At 41.9% G+C, this 16,157-nt stretch overlaps 1 protein-coding gene across 1 annotated transcript; it reads left to right on the top strand.

Moving 5' to 3' along the window:
* Nucleotides 1-1,721: 1,721 nt before the first annotated feature.
* On the top strand, nt 1,722-15,723 carry asap2b (ArfGAP with SH3 domain, ankyrin repeat and PH domain 2b). The gene is made up of 28 exons (XM_076155029.1): nt 1,722-2,168; nt 4,094-4,166; nt 5,418-5,563; nt 5,678-5,752; nt 6,453-6,502; nt 6,696-6,825; nt 6,995-7,080; nt 7,281-7,356; nt 7,559-7,645; nt 7,927-8,030; nt 8,714-8,783; nt 10,024-10,111; nt 10,206-10,254; nt 10,373-10,539; nt 10,914-11,047; nt 11,307-11,401; nt 11,568-11,757; nt 12,377-12,462; nt 12,565-12,680; nt 12,871-12,938; nt 13,092-13,199; nt 13,483-13,723; nt 14,059-14,166; nt 14,389-14,647; nt 14,827-14,885; nt 15,075-15,136; nt 15,251-15,370; nt 15,518-15,723. Exons 1-28 carry the CDS (start codon nt 2,043-2,045, stop codon nt 15,590-15,592), a joined length of 3,048 nt encoding a protein of 1,015 aa, XP_076011144.1. The 5' UTR covers nt 1,722-2,042; the 3' UTR covers nt 15,593-15,723.
* Nucleotides 15,724-16,157: the final 434 nt, after the last annotated feature.

Raw genomic sequence — 16,157 nt, 5'->3', positions numbered from 1 at the left:
AGTGACAGAGCCAGTACAAGACACATTTCACAAGTTCAGCTTTTGTTCCCTCCATGTTTTTGCCCACCATCATTTTTTTTTTTGGCTTCTGTGCCAGTGATGTCGCAAATTTCAAATCTAGTCCACTGGTGTTGTGTAACACCCAGTTCTCGTAAAACTCCGTACCAGACTTTGCCACCAGAAAGAGACCAAACGTCCTCGGTGTTTAGTTTGGATAGACGGCAGGAGTTGTACCAGTCAGCGAGGTGACACCTGACCTTTGCTCTGGATGCTGTTTAAGCATCCTCAGTCCATTAATAAAGTAGTCATTCTAAACAAACCTAATTAAATTCAACTATTTGAATACGAAGAAGAAAGCAGTAAAGCCTTCTGTTGATGCACCCAAGCTCATGCAAAACAGGTAAGCAGAACCAAATGAAGCACTGCCTGGAAAATGTATAACTATGTCATAAGACATGAGGGAAGTTAGTTGTCGCACATAACGTGTTAACAGGCTTATAGATGTGTGTCTTATGTGTTCTGTCTAGCAAAGTCGTGCTTGCTCTTCTACATATTTGAAGAGCTTTGTCATCAAAGCAAAGTTTCAGTGTTGCGTTCATGACACTGGGCCTGCCACGGAGCGATGACATGCATGGATGTCCTGACGTTGTGCAATTGCCAAAGAGTTACATTTTATCTGGGCAGTTACGCCTACAAAATCATAACCCAAACACTTTCAGACAATATTAGTAACAAGCTAAAATCATATCATGTAAGTTACTTATCTAAAATAAAACCTGAAAAGCATCTTTACATGTCCATCCCATTTATCCACTATCACTGCAAACTGGTTCCATCCTCTGAAGGGAAATGAGGGACTGACTTGTCACAAAATCCCTCATAACTCAAACATACATCTGATAATAGTATATATATAGTATTTATGAGTACCCAGTCAAAATTAGCAACCATAAAATAACCTGCTATAAAATTGTAATTACAAGATACAGTATTAATTCGTTCATCTATTAGGTATATTGCACATTATTCAACAATGTTAATAGAAAATGTTTATGTTTATGTGACTATAACAATAAGGCAATAAATAAGGAAAGACATAGGGAACTGTAATATAACTTAATATGAATGTACAGTGCCCCCTAAAGGAGAATAACAGGAATGGAGACATTTGTTTAGGGAAGTGACACTTTAATCTTTGTATCAAGCTCTCAGTTAACCGTTGCCCCCACCTCTCACCTTCATTTTACAGCCAAAGATCGTCTTTGTTTGAGATGATGACTTTCAATGACGTTTTGAGCGGTTGGCCGCTATCCTCGCAGCCATCCCTACAGAGGGACAGAAGAGATACAAGGGAACAGACGGAATGTTCATAGTGTATTTGACTTATTTCTGACCAGCAATTACACTTTGAATGTCACCCCCAACGTCATATATAATAATAACGTACGTGTATTAGTGTCGCTGGAGTTTAAGAGTCTATCAAGTATGCTGTTTACATGATTAGAATATTGATTTAAAATAGATTATTATTTTTGTAAAATTCCTCTTATTTATTTTCTTATTCTTATTCTTATTCTTATTCCTATCGTTATTATTCAATTTAATTTAACTTAATTGGACACTACATTTGTGGGCGTGGCCTCATATGTTCCCGTTCAGTTTGTTGCCGTTGCTGTGGTTCCCTCACACAGCGTCAGAGTGAGAGCTCTGTGTGTTCTTCCGCGCTCCACCCAGCTCTGAGCCGCTTCCTCAGGTATGTGCAGCAGGAGCAGTGAGGAGGTGCAGTGACTTTCCGTGCGCCCCAGGAATCTAACATGGAGCTAAAAGTTTGTTTTAGCCGCAGGGAAATATTTATAGTCTAACCTGATCACTTCCAACATGAGGAGGAACACTTACTGGTCTCAGTACTGGAGCTTTAAGGATTATTTTTTACTTTCTGGATTATTCTGACTCAATTCTTGGCTCGTGTTAACAGGAAAGGACTTGGTATTTTTGTAGTTTTTGTGTGTCATTCGTGTGTGTTTTGCTGTTTGGAGTTCATCATGCCGGAGCTCATCAGCGTCACAGAGTTTATCTCTGAGACCAATGAGGACTACAAAGCTCCAACCACCTCCAGCTTCACCACCAGGATGTCTCACTGCAGGAACACAGTGGGCTCCCTGGAGGAGGTAACACACACACACACGCACACACACACACACACACACACAAACACACTCACACACCACACACACACATTTTTAACACAACATATTTAAAAAAATCTCAAGGAAGAGAAATCTTGTGGAAATCTGGAAATTTTCTCAAGATTTTTCTTCCTTCCCAAATTTCTCAGACGTTGTGATCATATCCCACAGTTAAACAGTCAAATACATTTACTGTGCACAAATAAACAGTTCCATAAGCGATTTCTTCTTCAAAGCAGTGCAAAAAGAAGTTTCTATGAATTCTCTGCCATTCCTTCACATTTCCTGCAGTAAAGGTCCACACCTTTAGTCCTTTTTTTGTCATTATTTAAAAGAGGAAGAGGGACTAATACTTCCTCTTAGTGTAACAGCACTTTTTCAGCTCGGCTTTTGAAACAGTTTAGAAATCCTGTCATTGTGTTTTTCTTTTTTTTGCTGATTTAAGGAACAGGAAGCCAAAGAGCAAAAGTCACAGTAACAAACATTTTGTATTGATAGGACTGAAGACGTACTTATACTTTGCTGCGTTACTATTACTTAATGCTTGCTTTATTATATGTATTATACTACTGTCACTACAGTCAGCATAGTTAGTGTTGCTGTTTACTCTGCTGCTGTCCCTGCAACTGCTTCTATTACTATTTAGGAGATTTTGAAGGTTTGATGTAACCTCATGTTCAATATTGTGCCCTGTGAAATGGTATCTCAGGTCTTGCACTGTCTTCCCCTAGTGTCCTCCTCCCATTGCATGCTGGGACAGTCCCTCCCAGGGGCCCCAGGGCCGGGGGCTGAGGCGGGGCCTTACACCCTCTGATCCTGTCCCAACAAGATCTGTCTCACCCTGCTGCTCCCTCTGTCTCCTCTCTCATTTAGTCCCTCTCATCTCTCCTTCTTTCTATTTGTCAGATTTGTTCTTTCTTTCGACTCTGTCCAGTCTTCTGTCAACATGTCTGTGTGAAGCACTTACTTACTTATGGTAGGTTAATTGCACCCACTGTGTGCTGTCCACTGACTGTACGCAACATGTGACAGTGAAGTGTGATAGTAGCTTGTGCATTAACTGAGGCTAAGTTACGCAACGTTTATAACTTCTGCATATTTTCAGGTCCATTGTAGGTCGAGCTGCTTTGTCCTCAATAACAAATAATAGACATTTTGTATTTGTAAACCAATGTAATGAACGAGTGTTCCAATACTCAAACAGTACCTACCATGATATGCTCTTAATTGTGCGCGCTACCATCAGTCAATGAGAGCCTCATTATTCAGTCAAACACTAACCGAGCCTCTGGACTGTCTGCATGTTTCATACACCGAGTCACCACAATAGAAAACACAGAAGAGGATCTTGTAAATGTGCTGATTATGTAAAGAGCTATTAAAGCGGAACAACTTACTGTATATGTCCATATACAATGTGAAGTGACTGTCTTCAGTTTGAGTTGGACACTTTGATTGACATGACTGTGCTGATGGAAAACAGATTCTTGCTTCATTGATTGAAAAGTCAAAGGTCAAAGACTGTGGACTCAACAACATTACGGAAAGAAGTCACCTACATCTCCCAGACCGCAGCGCTTGAATAAACAGCCAATCACAGTGCATCACATTCTGTTAGTCTGAAGCTGTACAATCTAGCAGACTCAACCCATTTACGTTCTGATCGATCGGTTTTGGATCAGTTCAACATCAGTGGTGCCATGCAACGCTGACTCGGAGTCTCATGGCTACTACAGTATTCAGAGACATGCACCAAAGCTTCTTGCATCTCTGCAACACAATGAGTGTTGGATGTTATTTAAAGAGATTCACACAAAGTTTGATGAGTGGATGCTTTAAATATATCCTGAAGACATGTTCCGTCACTGCTCGTCTTCACTTTGTTTTGTTCTCTGACTGTTCCATAGGCTCTGGATGTGGACAGAGGAGTTCTGTACAAGATCAAGAAGTCAGTGAAGTCTATGAACACATCGGGTCTGGGTGAGAAACTGTCTTAAACCTCCATGAATTCACGCTTCATACTACAAGCCATCATTTCTCATTTTCTCAACTTGACAGTTTTTAACACCTCAGCTAGAAAATGTCCTCATTCGACCTATTCACTACAAGTTATGTCTGTAAAGCTCCGAATGCCCTGGAATCGTGCAAGTCCTGTTATACACTTAAAGTCTACGTCAAGTGTCCAGATCTTGGCAAATTCTTAAAAATGTTTGATGACTTGATACGGTATTTGTACGATTTAGTTCATGGAATGCCCTCGGATGATGGACTTGGGATTTCCAGAGGCGTTTGTGTATTTAAAGTGGTTGTCCTTCAGTTATGTTGTGTAACCCGCTGAACAACTTGGAATTGTGAGAGGAGAGCTCTCGACTGTTTCTCAGCCGAATCCATTTAAGCTTTATGTTTAATGTTTCATCTTGATTGAGACGAGTGTGAACCCCGCTGCTGCTCAGAGTGGCGGCTTTAACTATGTTCACATCACAGGCTGAAGTGACCCAATCCCTATTATGTAGCCTTCATGCATGTGACACGGAAGGGATTCAGATTCAGCCGACTTACATGTGTGGTCCTAGATCTGGTTCATATCTGATCTAAAGCTATGGGACTGCTGAGAGATTCAAATTTGTCGTAATGGCAGGATTCAAGAACATTTCCATCAGAATGTAGCTTATGTGTGTGAGGCAGATGGAGTTTCAGCTCCACACATTCCTGCCATACTGCTCTCCTGTCCCAGCATGCCGAGGGAGAGACGCTTGCCTCGACAGCTTAACCCCCTGTCTGTCTGCCTCAACCGGAGACAGACAGACAGACAGACAGACAGACAGACAAAGAGAGAGACAGATCAATTTTTAACACACAAATGCAATAAATCCATAATAAATGTGTGAAACTATTTTTTACAGACTGAATTAGCTTAGACTTTGCTGTTCTTGAGCTAAGAAAATTCAGCTAACATACCATGCTAAGATGCGGGCCATTTCACTTGATGTCACCCTACATATGCTATATGTTATTATTTGTGAGTTATGATTTGTGTTCTCGGGATCACGCTGGGAAGTTTTTCCAGAAACTTTCCCAGAAACTTTCCTGAAACCAACAACTTTAACTAGAACATTCCCAGAAGGTTCACACTAGCATGTTAATATTAGCGTTCAAGTACGAGAGCGGCTGAGCCTAAATACTGCAAATGTTGAACTAAAAATCTGTCTGTACGTGTGTTGTGTGTCGCAGCTCATGTGGAGAATGAGGAGCAGTTCATTCAGTCGCTGGAAAAATTCGGGGACAACCTTGTGTGCAGAGAGGACGCCCAGGTTGGCTCTGCCTTCCTCAAGTTCGCTGTCTTCACCAAAGAGCTAACGGCGCTCTTCAAAAACCTGGTGAGACAGACACCCATGTCCATTTAAGGACAATTTATTATAATTAACACCTATACTTATAAGAAGGGTGTTTTTAACTCTCTCGTGTTTCTGGCTCGCACTTGCCATTTGCAGATGCAGAATATGAACAACATCATCACCTTCCCTCTCGACAGCCTGCTGAAAGGGGACCTGAAAGGAATCAAAGGGGTTCGTGTTTAGCCGTGGTGAACAAAGCCTTTATTCAAGTCAATGTTTCGCTACCATCAAGGAAAATACTCCATTAGATGAAACATTTTGGAGATACAAAGTTTTTATCTGACAAACAAACTTAACTTAAAATGCGGATCAAAAAACTACAACTCAGTGAACTATACAGTGGAATAAAAAGTACAATATTTCAGTTGAGTTGAAGGCCTCCAAAACAAGATACTACTACAGACACAAGATGCTACTAGAGACAAGTTACTACCAGTTACCATCTCTCGCATTCAGCTCCCTCGATGTAAATGATGGTGTATCAGACCAACTAGGTTAGTACTGTGGTTTACTAAATTCTATTTCTGTCCGGCCACACGTCTGCTTCTGCTTCCTGTTGGGTTGTTTCTTGTTAGTCTCAGTGAAATTTAAATGGTCTGAGAAAGCACACGGTGAAACCAGCCCTTCATTTAAAGACATTTAAGTGAACTCTGATGAGAAAATGGATTTTCCTTTCTTCTCTGTGGTCCAGAACGGCTTGTGTGTTTAGCGTGGCTCAGCACAAAGACTGGAAAGAGGGAGAAACTACTTGCTTAGATTAGCACACAAGGCATACACATACACATACACACAGGGGCAACTCACGGGTCAGAGTCCACACTCTCTGCTTTGTAAATGCTCTGAGTCTAATTATCAGACGTCTCCTCAACAGGATCTGAAGAAGCCATTTGACAAATCCTGGAAGGACTATGAGACCAAGCTGTAAGAAAATAATCACTTTTATCAGATTTACTTCTCAGAATGTCAAGATGTGTAGCAACTGTCACACCAAAACACCAACAAATGTAGAGAAATTAACAAGAACTACATTTAATTTTTGTTTAAGTTTGATGATTTATCTCAGTTTTCATGAACATCTTGGTTTCACTTTGACCTCTTGCCCCTTCCTGTCCAGAGCTAAGATCGAGAAGGAAAAGAGGGAGCACGCTAAGCAGCACGGAATGATCCGCACAGAGTTCAGCGGAGGAGAGATCGCTGAAGACATGGAGAAGGAAAGACGCCTCTTCCAGCTGCAAATGTGTGAGGTGAGGTCACCATAGAGGGACAAAGTTTTTGGCTCAGTTTTTTCCGGAAGTGTCCTAAATGATTGTGCATCACATCCACTAGAATTGAAAAAAAAAATCTGAACATACATTTGAAATGCTTGAAGGATTGGAGAAGTTTATATTCCTACCTTTGTTTTCTCTCTTGCAGTATCTCCTAAAGGTGAACGAGATCAAAGTGAAAAAAGGTGTCGACTTTGTCCAGAACCTCATCAAATATTTCCACGCTCAGTGCAAGTATGTCCCTCTGTGCTGCTCCTCCATCTTCTTTCACAAGTGCATGTTAGTTAATGTAACTACTCAGCTCTACTTAACTAAGTTAACCTCAAAATATCTATCTTAGGTTACAGTCATTTTGTGGGCTTTCTTAAATTACAGGGATATATTTTTGGATCATAGTTCATCAATTGTACCTCTTTTCTTGTCTTTGTCTTCAGTTTTTTCCAAGATGGACTGAAAGCTGTGGAGAATCTGAAACCATCAGTAGAGAAATTGGCTTCCGATCTCACGGCGGTGAGGAAAGATTTGTAGAAGATTATGAAGACGGAATATGTTGTGCTTTGATGAGAATAGAAACAAATTTTAGACAAGGGATGTTACCGATTAGATGATTGATCTGGAATGCATTGTTCTGTTGATATAGGTGGACCGTGGTCAGCAGTGATGTATTTGTATTAAATGTGAAATGTTTGCTCTCTTCCTGTCCGTTCATCAGATCAAACAGAGTCAGGACGGAGAGAGGAAACAGCTGATTCAGCTTCGAGATGTTCTGAAAGCTTCTCTGCAGTCCGAGCACAAAGAGGTGGAGGACCTGTTTGTAGTCTTACAACTTTTGCTTTGAATTTGTGTTTAAGTCCAAAGACCTAAATTCTCATACTCATATCCATTTTACTCCAAATCCTAATAGCTTACATGATCCACTAAACTTCGTCTGGGACCACTAGCAGGTCAAGATTCACTGTTAGATACCCCCTAAACTGACAGAGATATCATACTTTGAGTTAATAATATCTATATATTGTTAGCAAGTTATACTAATTTGCTGAAATTGTCAACATGTCAAGAATCTACTATCTTTTACAGGACAATCAGGCCAAACAGAATGCCGGGTACAGTCTGCATCAGCTGCAAGGCAACAAGGCCCATGGCACCGAGCGCTCTGGCTACCTTTACAAGAGAAGTGAGGGGTAAGTGTCTGCAGCATTCCTAAACGTCACAGGAAAAGGGGCTGTAAGGGGTGTATCAGGTAATTCCAACAGATATCAGTGTTGCAGTGGTTTGAAGCATGCTTTATACTGCTTCCTCTGGCCTAGAAGCAAAACAAAAGTGAATCACTGCGTTACCGCATGAAGAGATGTTCCAGTACTCAGGGTGTGTGGGGTGTGGTGTGTGTGCGTGGGAAAAAGAGAGAAAGAGCACTGAGGCTGACACTTGAGGGAGAGATCAGATCTCCACTTTTCATTAAAATGAATTGATTCATCAGCTTAGTTTCTCGTTCTAGCTCAGTCATTTACTACTTCAGAGATTGAGAGCTAACAGCTGAGCAATAAAACAAAATGCATACTTAACTTACCAAAGTGAGTTATTATGATACTGAATTGGCTGCAGTTAACTCCCGAGTTATTCAGTAAGACAAGCTAACGTTCAAAGTCTAATTTAATTCTTGCATAAACGGACATTGTCGAGCACTATGAGAGCATAGATGAGTGTTTGTTACATTTTAGGGGATTTGACATTTCCTATGTTTTATAAACTACAATCATTGGGTAGTTAGCCTCTTTTTGCTAGAGTATTGAGTAATTTACTAGTAGTAGTTATACTACTACCTTGAACTACCCTCCTTCTCATTCATGTCTCTTCAATTCTTCAGACTGAGGAGGGTTTGGCAGAAGAGGAAGTGCTCAGTGAAGAATGGTTTCCTAATGATCTGCCATGGGACGGTAAGAAACCGGCACGTCTTCTCCTATTGGTCCTTCCACATGAGAAGCTCCGCCCTTCTTCCTGCATGCCCATAATTTCAGGCTGTCCTCTCAGTTTCCTTATTTTTTTAGATTTATTTTCTACACCATCTAGGGAAATATAAGGTCTAGGATGAAGATAATGTTTTTTCTAGTATTTAGATTTAGTTTCTTATTATTTTCCTTCTTTTTTTTTATTTTGAAGTTTTTACACGAAGAGCCAAACGGCCAATCAGGACAGAACATGCACCAGAAGAGAAACAGGAACAGAAGGAAGAGAAGGAAGAGCATGAGGAAAAGGATGAAAGAGAGATGGGTGGGAAGACCCTATATAAAGACCTTTATAATTAGAAATCCTTTGGAGGGAGGGGAGGGCACTAATGCTTAAGGACTAGCTGCCAATTCAATGCTTTGTCTCTGACTTGGGTCTCATTTCTCTCACAATCTTTTTGGTGGAATCCAGAATTCCAGAAATTGTTTATTGTTACTGTTTAATGTAATATACCAATTGTGCATTATCCTGAGAATTTGTAAGAATTTGATGGTTTCGCCTGTTTCACCTGTTGCATTCATAAGCAGTGTGCCTAATATGTTTTCAGTATGTCATGCAAGCAGCACCATTTCATCTATAATTTAGGCCTTTACACAAATAAACATAAATAGATTATACACTTAACTAACACTTAACACAAATGAACACTTATATGAACGAACAGTAGTGCTATAAAATAGTACATCAATTATAACATATCTGCAGTCATTGCTTCAAATGAACATCATCTCAAAAATACATACCCTGAGCTCAGTGTGTCATTGTGCGAAGTGCTGCCACACTGCTGATTTATGGACATGTCTACTCTCTGCTTTTGTGCTTGATTGGACTCTGTACCACCCACTGTGCACTGTACAGAACATGGATGGGTTGTAGACAAAAATAGTTTTGTCTATTTGTACCAGAGCTCCTCAATGACAAACAAGAATTTGAATATGATATCATTAACCCCAAAATGTCATGAATAACCTAGAAACGTTTCCTCTGAAAAGTAAGGAGAGAGAAAAGAGCGCAATGACACCATTTCTTAGTTAATTTTGATTTGAAGCCAACGTCAACCAATGTTTAACCTTGTAACTCAAGGCAAACTATGGAAATGAGTCATTATTGTCTCTATTTGTACTGGTTTCAGTATTAGTCATATATTGTCCTCTGTTCCACTTTTCTCAGGCCAACCAGCCTCCAGCCAAACTCAACCTGCTGACCTGTCAGGTGAAGCGAAATCCAGACGAGAAAAAGAACTTTGATCTGTTCTCACGTAAGTTGCAGCCGCAGGCAATTTAAGTGGATCTGTTGAACTAATGCAGAATTGATTTCTTGGGTCTTCACCCTTATTTGTTTCCGTCTGACAGATGACAGAACTTATCACTTCCAAGCTGAGGACGAAGCTGAGTGTCAGATGTAAGATAAACTAAGAGATAAACTAATCTAATCTGATTTCATTCTAATTCTAATTTGATCTAATCTAATCTAACCGGATATCTCAGTGTAACTGTGGTCTAACATGACGTTTCCCCAGCTGGATGTCGGTGCTGCAGAATAGTAAGGAGGAGGCACTGAACCAGGCGTTTAAAGGAGACCAGGATGAAGGGGAGAACAACATCGTGCAGGAGCTGACCAAAGCCATCGTGGTAGAGATCAAGAGAATGCGCGGCAATGACGGATGCTGCGACTGCGGAGCACCTGGTCAGTACTAGTCAGCGTCATTCTGCTGTGAGGTGTAACTCGGCAGGTTCTGTTAGTGAAGCTGGAGAGTCTCCGGCATTCCTCAGATCTCGGTAATGCCAGTTAGACGAGTTCTTGAAGGAGGACGAGGTGTTGTTAAGTTCCCGTGACAGCTGCAGACAGATGGAGGTGCACAGCTCCTCCTAAGCAAATTGAATATAAAAGCAAAAGACTGTGAATGTTATGATTCACTTAAAGAGAGCTGCCATGGTAATTACATCCACCGATTTCGAAAGCGGTGGCAAATAAAAGTGTTAGTATTAACTGTCAGTTTATTTAAGAGGATAATGAATGAACCCCGACCCCTCTATTTCTCTCTCTCAAACCCCCATCAGCTCCAACCTGGCTGTCCACCAATCTCGGGGTGCTGATCTGTATCGAGTGCTCAGGGATCCACAGGGAAATGGGCGTCCACTACTCCAGGATCCAGAGTCTGGACCTGGACGTCCTGGGAACCTCTGAGTTGCTGGTGAGGCCAGAGACAAGAGTAATGATTTTATGATGTGTTAGTTATTATGACTTTTACTGTACTTATCCATATATGTTGTATTAAATATTGTGCCAAGCATGTTAAGAAAAGTGGTGAATAAACAGTTTTGCAAACAGGCAGACATGGGTGTTTTACCATAAAACAGTGAAGCCAATGCCACTATTATGTTGGTGAGATTTCAGAAAGGGGCAGCAGTGTACACGAACTGAGTTAACGTGTTTGTGTTTTTGCGTTTCAGTTGGCTAAAAACATTGGAAATGCGTTCTTCAATGACATCATGGAGTCTGATCTGGCTGCACAGGACATAACCAAACCCAATCCAACCAGTGACATGTGAGTGATGCCCCCTCTGGTCTCCTGGAATTGTGTTGACTTTGAGCTAAACACACATGACGGCTCCCATTATACCTGTATGTTGAGAGTCAGGGCTTATTCAGGGGGCCTGGGAGACTGGAGACTGGTTTGTATCATCCAGGATTTGGTTTCTCTTGTTTTCCAGGCAGACAAGAAAGGACTACATCACAGCAAAGTACACAGAGAGGCGCTTTGCCCGGCACTACTGTGCTGACTCTGCAGCCAGGCTGCAAGCGCTTTATGAGGCCGTCAGAACCAGAGACATCCTGTCTCTCATCCAGGTCTACGCTGAGGGGACAGACCTGATGGAGGCCATCCCGCAGCCCAATGAACACGTAGGACACTGCTCATTGGTTTCACTGTCTGTCACACACACACGCTGTCAGGCACATTGCACACATTAAGTATACTGTAAATTTAGATAATAATCAAGGTTGTCAACAGATTGAAAGAATGTAAAGGGTATGTATCCAACAAGTCAAACACACAGGCTGAGCTGCTCTGAAAGCTTTCTTTAAATTAGTGTTTTACTTCCATATCATGTTTAATATCCGCTTGTAACACTTTCAACCCAGCTGCACACCTGGTTAGTCACACCCATATTTGCATAGACCAATACAATTTGCGTACCTTAAACAGATGAGGATTATAGGAAGAATGTTTTTTGTGCATTACAGCATTGTTAAGATTTCAAAATAGTAAATCTGTGTTAAAAATACAAAGAAAGACTCAAGTGAAGAACCAGTACCTAATACACATATAACAGCAAGTAAATATATGTAAAAGGTAATGGCAGGGTTTATTTACTTGTCTCAAAGTGCTTCACAGGTCACCATTTAATCACCAGTGATTTGGTGTCCACCGGCAGGCTGTTCTTAGTTTGCACAGCTGATATTGGGCTACACACAGATATTCCCTAAGCGAGGACCAACTGAAAGTGTTTGTTTCTTTCAGGAGCCTGGAGAGACGGCGCTCCACCTGGCTGTTCGGATGGTGGACAGAAACTCCCTCCATATTGTTGACTTCTTGGCACAAAACAGGTAAGAGGAGCAAGGACTGAATTTGTGCAGCTCTTCTTCTCTGCTCCCATAACATTGTTGTCTTGAGTGAAACATGTTGAGATGTCTGACTTTGTGTTTCAGTGGGAGCCTGGACAAGCAGACAGCCAAAGGAAGCACAGCGCTGCACTACTGCTGCCTGACCAACAACAGCGAGTGTCTCAAACTGCTGCTGAGAGGAAAAGCTTCAGTGGCCACCAGTAAGGACACACATAGGACAGAGCAGGACATTGAACTTTCCATTCAGTCTGATTTTCAATATTATTTACTAGCCCCAAAGATTAGAGATAGATCAGGTTGTCAAGGTTGTTTTTGTGAAAGGAGACTTCTGTCTTCTCAGAAATCCTGAATGTCTTTGTTTGAAGTTAAATGCCTCAACTGTCTTCACAGCAAATGAGGCAGGAGAGACACCGCTGGACATTGCCAAGCGTCTCCACCACTCTCAGTGTGAAGAACTGGTAAGACGTCCATTCTCCCTGCTCATCTAAGTGTGGCCAGATTATCCTGTCATTGACTTTGTAACATCCTTTGACTCTTTTATGATGAACTGTAGATGTTTCAATAGCGTCACTTAATTTGTGTACGTGTCTTTATGTGTGTTCGCGTTTCAGCTGACTCAGGCCCAGACCGGGAAGTTTAACGTCCATGTTCACGTTGAGTATGAGTGGCGGCTACGAAATGAAGACATGGACGAGAGTGAGGACGAGATGGAAGACAAGGTGAGACTACTTGTAGTCTAAATCCTTACAGACTTCAGTTTAATGTATGTTTTCCCTTTTTTCGTAATTCATGTTTAAGTGTAGTTATATTTTTGTTTGAATTTCTTGTTTCATTTTATAATTATTTCTGCTGAATTGATGCGTTTTCTTTGGTAAACATTACTACAACTATTTACCAAATTTGAGCCAATTAGAACAAAGTATTTTCTTCTACTATAGAAATCATATTTTTCCATCTGTATGACATCTATCTGTCTATCATCCATTGTTTTTCTGCGTCCAGCCCATTCCAAATCGGCGGGAGGAGCGCCCGGTCAGCTGCTTTGTGGCAGGCATCGGCCCCTTGCAGCCCAATCTGGCAGCTCTGGCACGGGACGCGGCCTCCATGGTGCAGAACAAGCACAGGACTCAGGTCCCCAGTATGATGATCTGCAACGAGACCTACGGCTCTCTGATGGAACACAATGTGTCACCGCCACCGCCACCACTTAACCCCCCACTCCCTCCCAGAGCTCCCACCAAAGGTTAGATCTAATCCCAGTCCAGACTAGTTTAAACCTACTGTTAAACTTTGTACAGTGTTCATGAAAGAAGAGATTTTTGTCACAGAGCCAAATTTTCTCCCAGCTACTCATTGTTATTGTTTTCAAACTTCAATTTGAACAATTTTAAGTTTGGAATCATCAACTAAGAAACGGCAGGTGACAAAAAATCAAAAAGTGTGTCTTATTTTAAGTGATACAGAAAGCTATAAATTAGTTTGCAGTGTGCTAATGTGCCGGATATCAAACAACTACGTGTGTATGTGTTACCACAGTAACAGCAAGCTGATGGTTGACGTGTGACTCTCTTTCTGTAGGGCCAGGACACAACAAGCCTGCTGATACCATTGACTCTGTAGGAAGACAGCGGTCGTGCTCTGACCCCCAGAACCCCCACTTGCCGGACAGGAACGTCTCCTTGTATGGTGAGTGACACTTCCTGTCTTGTTACACGCGTATATAAGAAATAACTTCACCAGAGAAACTTAAAACGGTCAGAAGTTAGAAGGTCAAAGGTCAATGAAGTCTGAATTACTGAATTTACAGATAATCTTTATAATGCTGAATCGTTTGAAGTAGATTGGCTCTTTTGAACGTATTTTACAGTGAATAAATGTTTACCTTTCTAAGTTTCTACCTTGTCCCAGTGCTCCCAGCTGCTCCTCCTCCTCCACCTCTGCCGGTAAACAACAGGACCAGCATGCTGGACACCAGGGCCCTGTCTGCCAAGAACACCCCCCTCCCTCCTATTCCTCCTCCTTCAGTCCTACCCCCTAGCCCCCCAATCCCCCCAGCACCCTCTGTCCCTCCACCACACATGCCCCTCCCCCCCATGCTTCCCCCACCCGTCCCCAGCCACCAACCCAGCCGACCGCCGGGACCCAAGTCATCCACAACGCGGAACGAGTAGGTGTTAGGGTGCATAGGGGAGAAATACTCTTACTTGAAAATCAAATGAGTTAAAGGAAACAAATTTAAGTGAAGAACAGTGTGAATTTAATTAAATACCTAAATTACAATTAGCTCAATGCAGTTACTCTAAAACTCAGCTGGTAGGTACTGACTGTCCTTCCTTTTGATTTTAGGTCGCAGAAAAGCCCTCCACAGAGACCACCTTTCAGAGCTGGATCTCTCAACAGACAAGGTACACACGCGCACACACACTGAAGTGTTTGGAGGGGCAGAGACCTGCTCATTTGACCATGTCCATGATTTTCACGTCAGAGAAAGCAGTACAAGGTGTGGCTCATAGATATGCAGTTGCTCATGAACATGGCGGTTTCCATCGATTTTTAATAATGCATGTTTTATGTCATCCTGTGTGTACCTACAGGTCCATCTAACCCCAAATCCCCAGTAAGCCCTCCGACACCCAAACCCAGGTCCACCTTCTCAGTAAGTCCTCAAACACAAGACCGTCACCTCCGAAGGTCAAAGGTCAACAGTGACCTACGGCAGCTATATCTTCCTGAAACTGACCCTACGTGTGTTCGTGTGTGTCTGTAACAGAAGTCGAAACCCAAAAGGGTGAAGGCAATTTACAACTGTGCAGCTGATAATCCAGACGAGCTGACCTTCAATGAGGGAGAGGTGATTGTGGTGGATGGGGAGGAGGACCCAGAGTGGTGGGTGAGTGACTGGTTCCACTTTTTTGTTACTATGATTGCTGTGCAGTTATTGTGTAGAAGAGTAGCGCCACCATGAGCTGGACAGGGAATACATCATCACTATTCCCATATCATATTTTTGGCTTGTGTGTGTGTGTCTGTGTTTCAGGTCGGTCACGTTGAAGGAGAGCCAACCAGGAGCGGAGTGTTTCCTGTCACTTTTGTGCACTTCATCACAGAATGATCTCAGGTCAGAAGACACACCGTCACACTGTCAACTCCTTCTACATGACAGGCAGCCATGTGGAGAGGTTATGCACCATTTTTTACTCCCAAAGGCAAACAACAAAACCCTCAACCTCTCATCAAACAGAGCCCGACTGGACAAAAACACAACACTGAAAGCTCTGTTTATTCCAGCTTTACTTCTCATGTGATTTCAGTGGACTTCTTTACAAACTTCTGTTCTTTTCCCAAGCTTTATTTAAACCCATGGAACTGTATTTCATATTTAGTTCCTTAAGTTTCCATAAGATACCATGTATTTGTATATCAGGCTGCAATCATACATATGGGGCAGCTGTGAAAATGCTTTTGGTGTCTTGAGTTTGTACATTTCCCTTTGTAAGTATCACAGAGCTACCACTGGGAACATGCAGTTACAGATTATGTCTGTGCTGCTATGTGGGTATCATGTTTAAACTTGCTTTAAAACGGCTTCATAAAAAATGTATGGCAAATCAATCTTCAGAAGGTTGAGAGAAAGTGAATGTGTAGTGATGTACTTTATGTATGTAAGGTATTTCTGC

Source organism: Genypterus blacodes, unplaced genomic scaffold (genome assembly GCF_046128005.1).
Source record: "Genypterus blacodes isolate CSIRO-AG114 ecotype Tasmania unplaced genomic scaffold, CSIRO-AGI_Gbla_v1 ptg000064l_1, whole genome shotgun sequence".
NCBI lineage: Eukaryota > Metazoa > Chordata > Actinopteri > Ophidiiformes > Ophidiidae > Genypterus > Genypterus blacodes.
The sequence above is the reverse complement of the archived record's forward strand: the minus strand, read 5'-3'. Positions and strand labels throughout refer to the sequence as shown.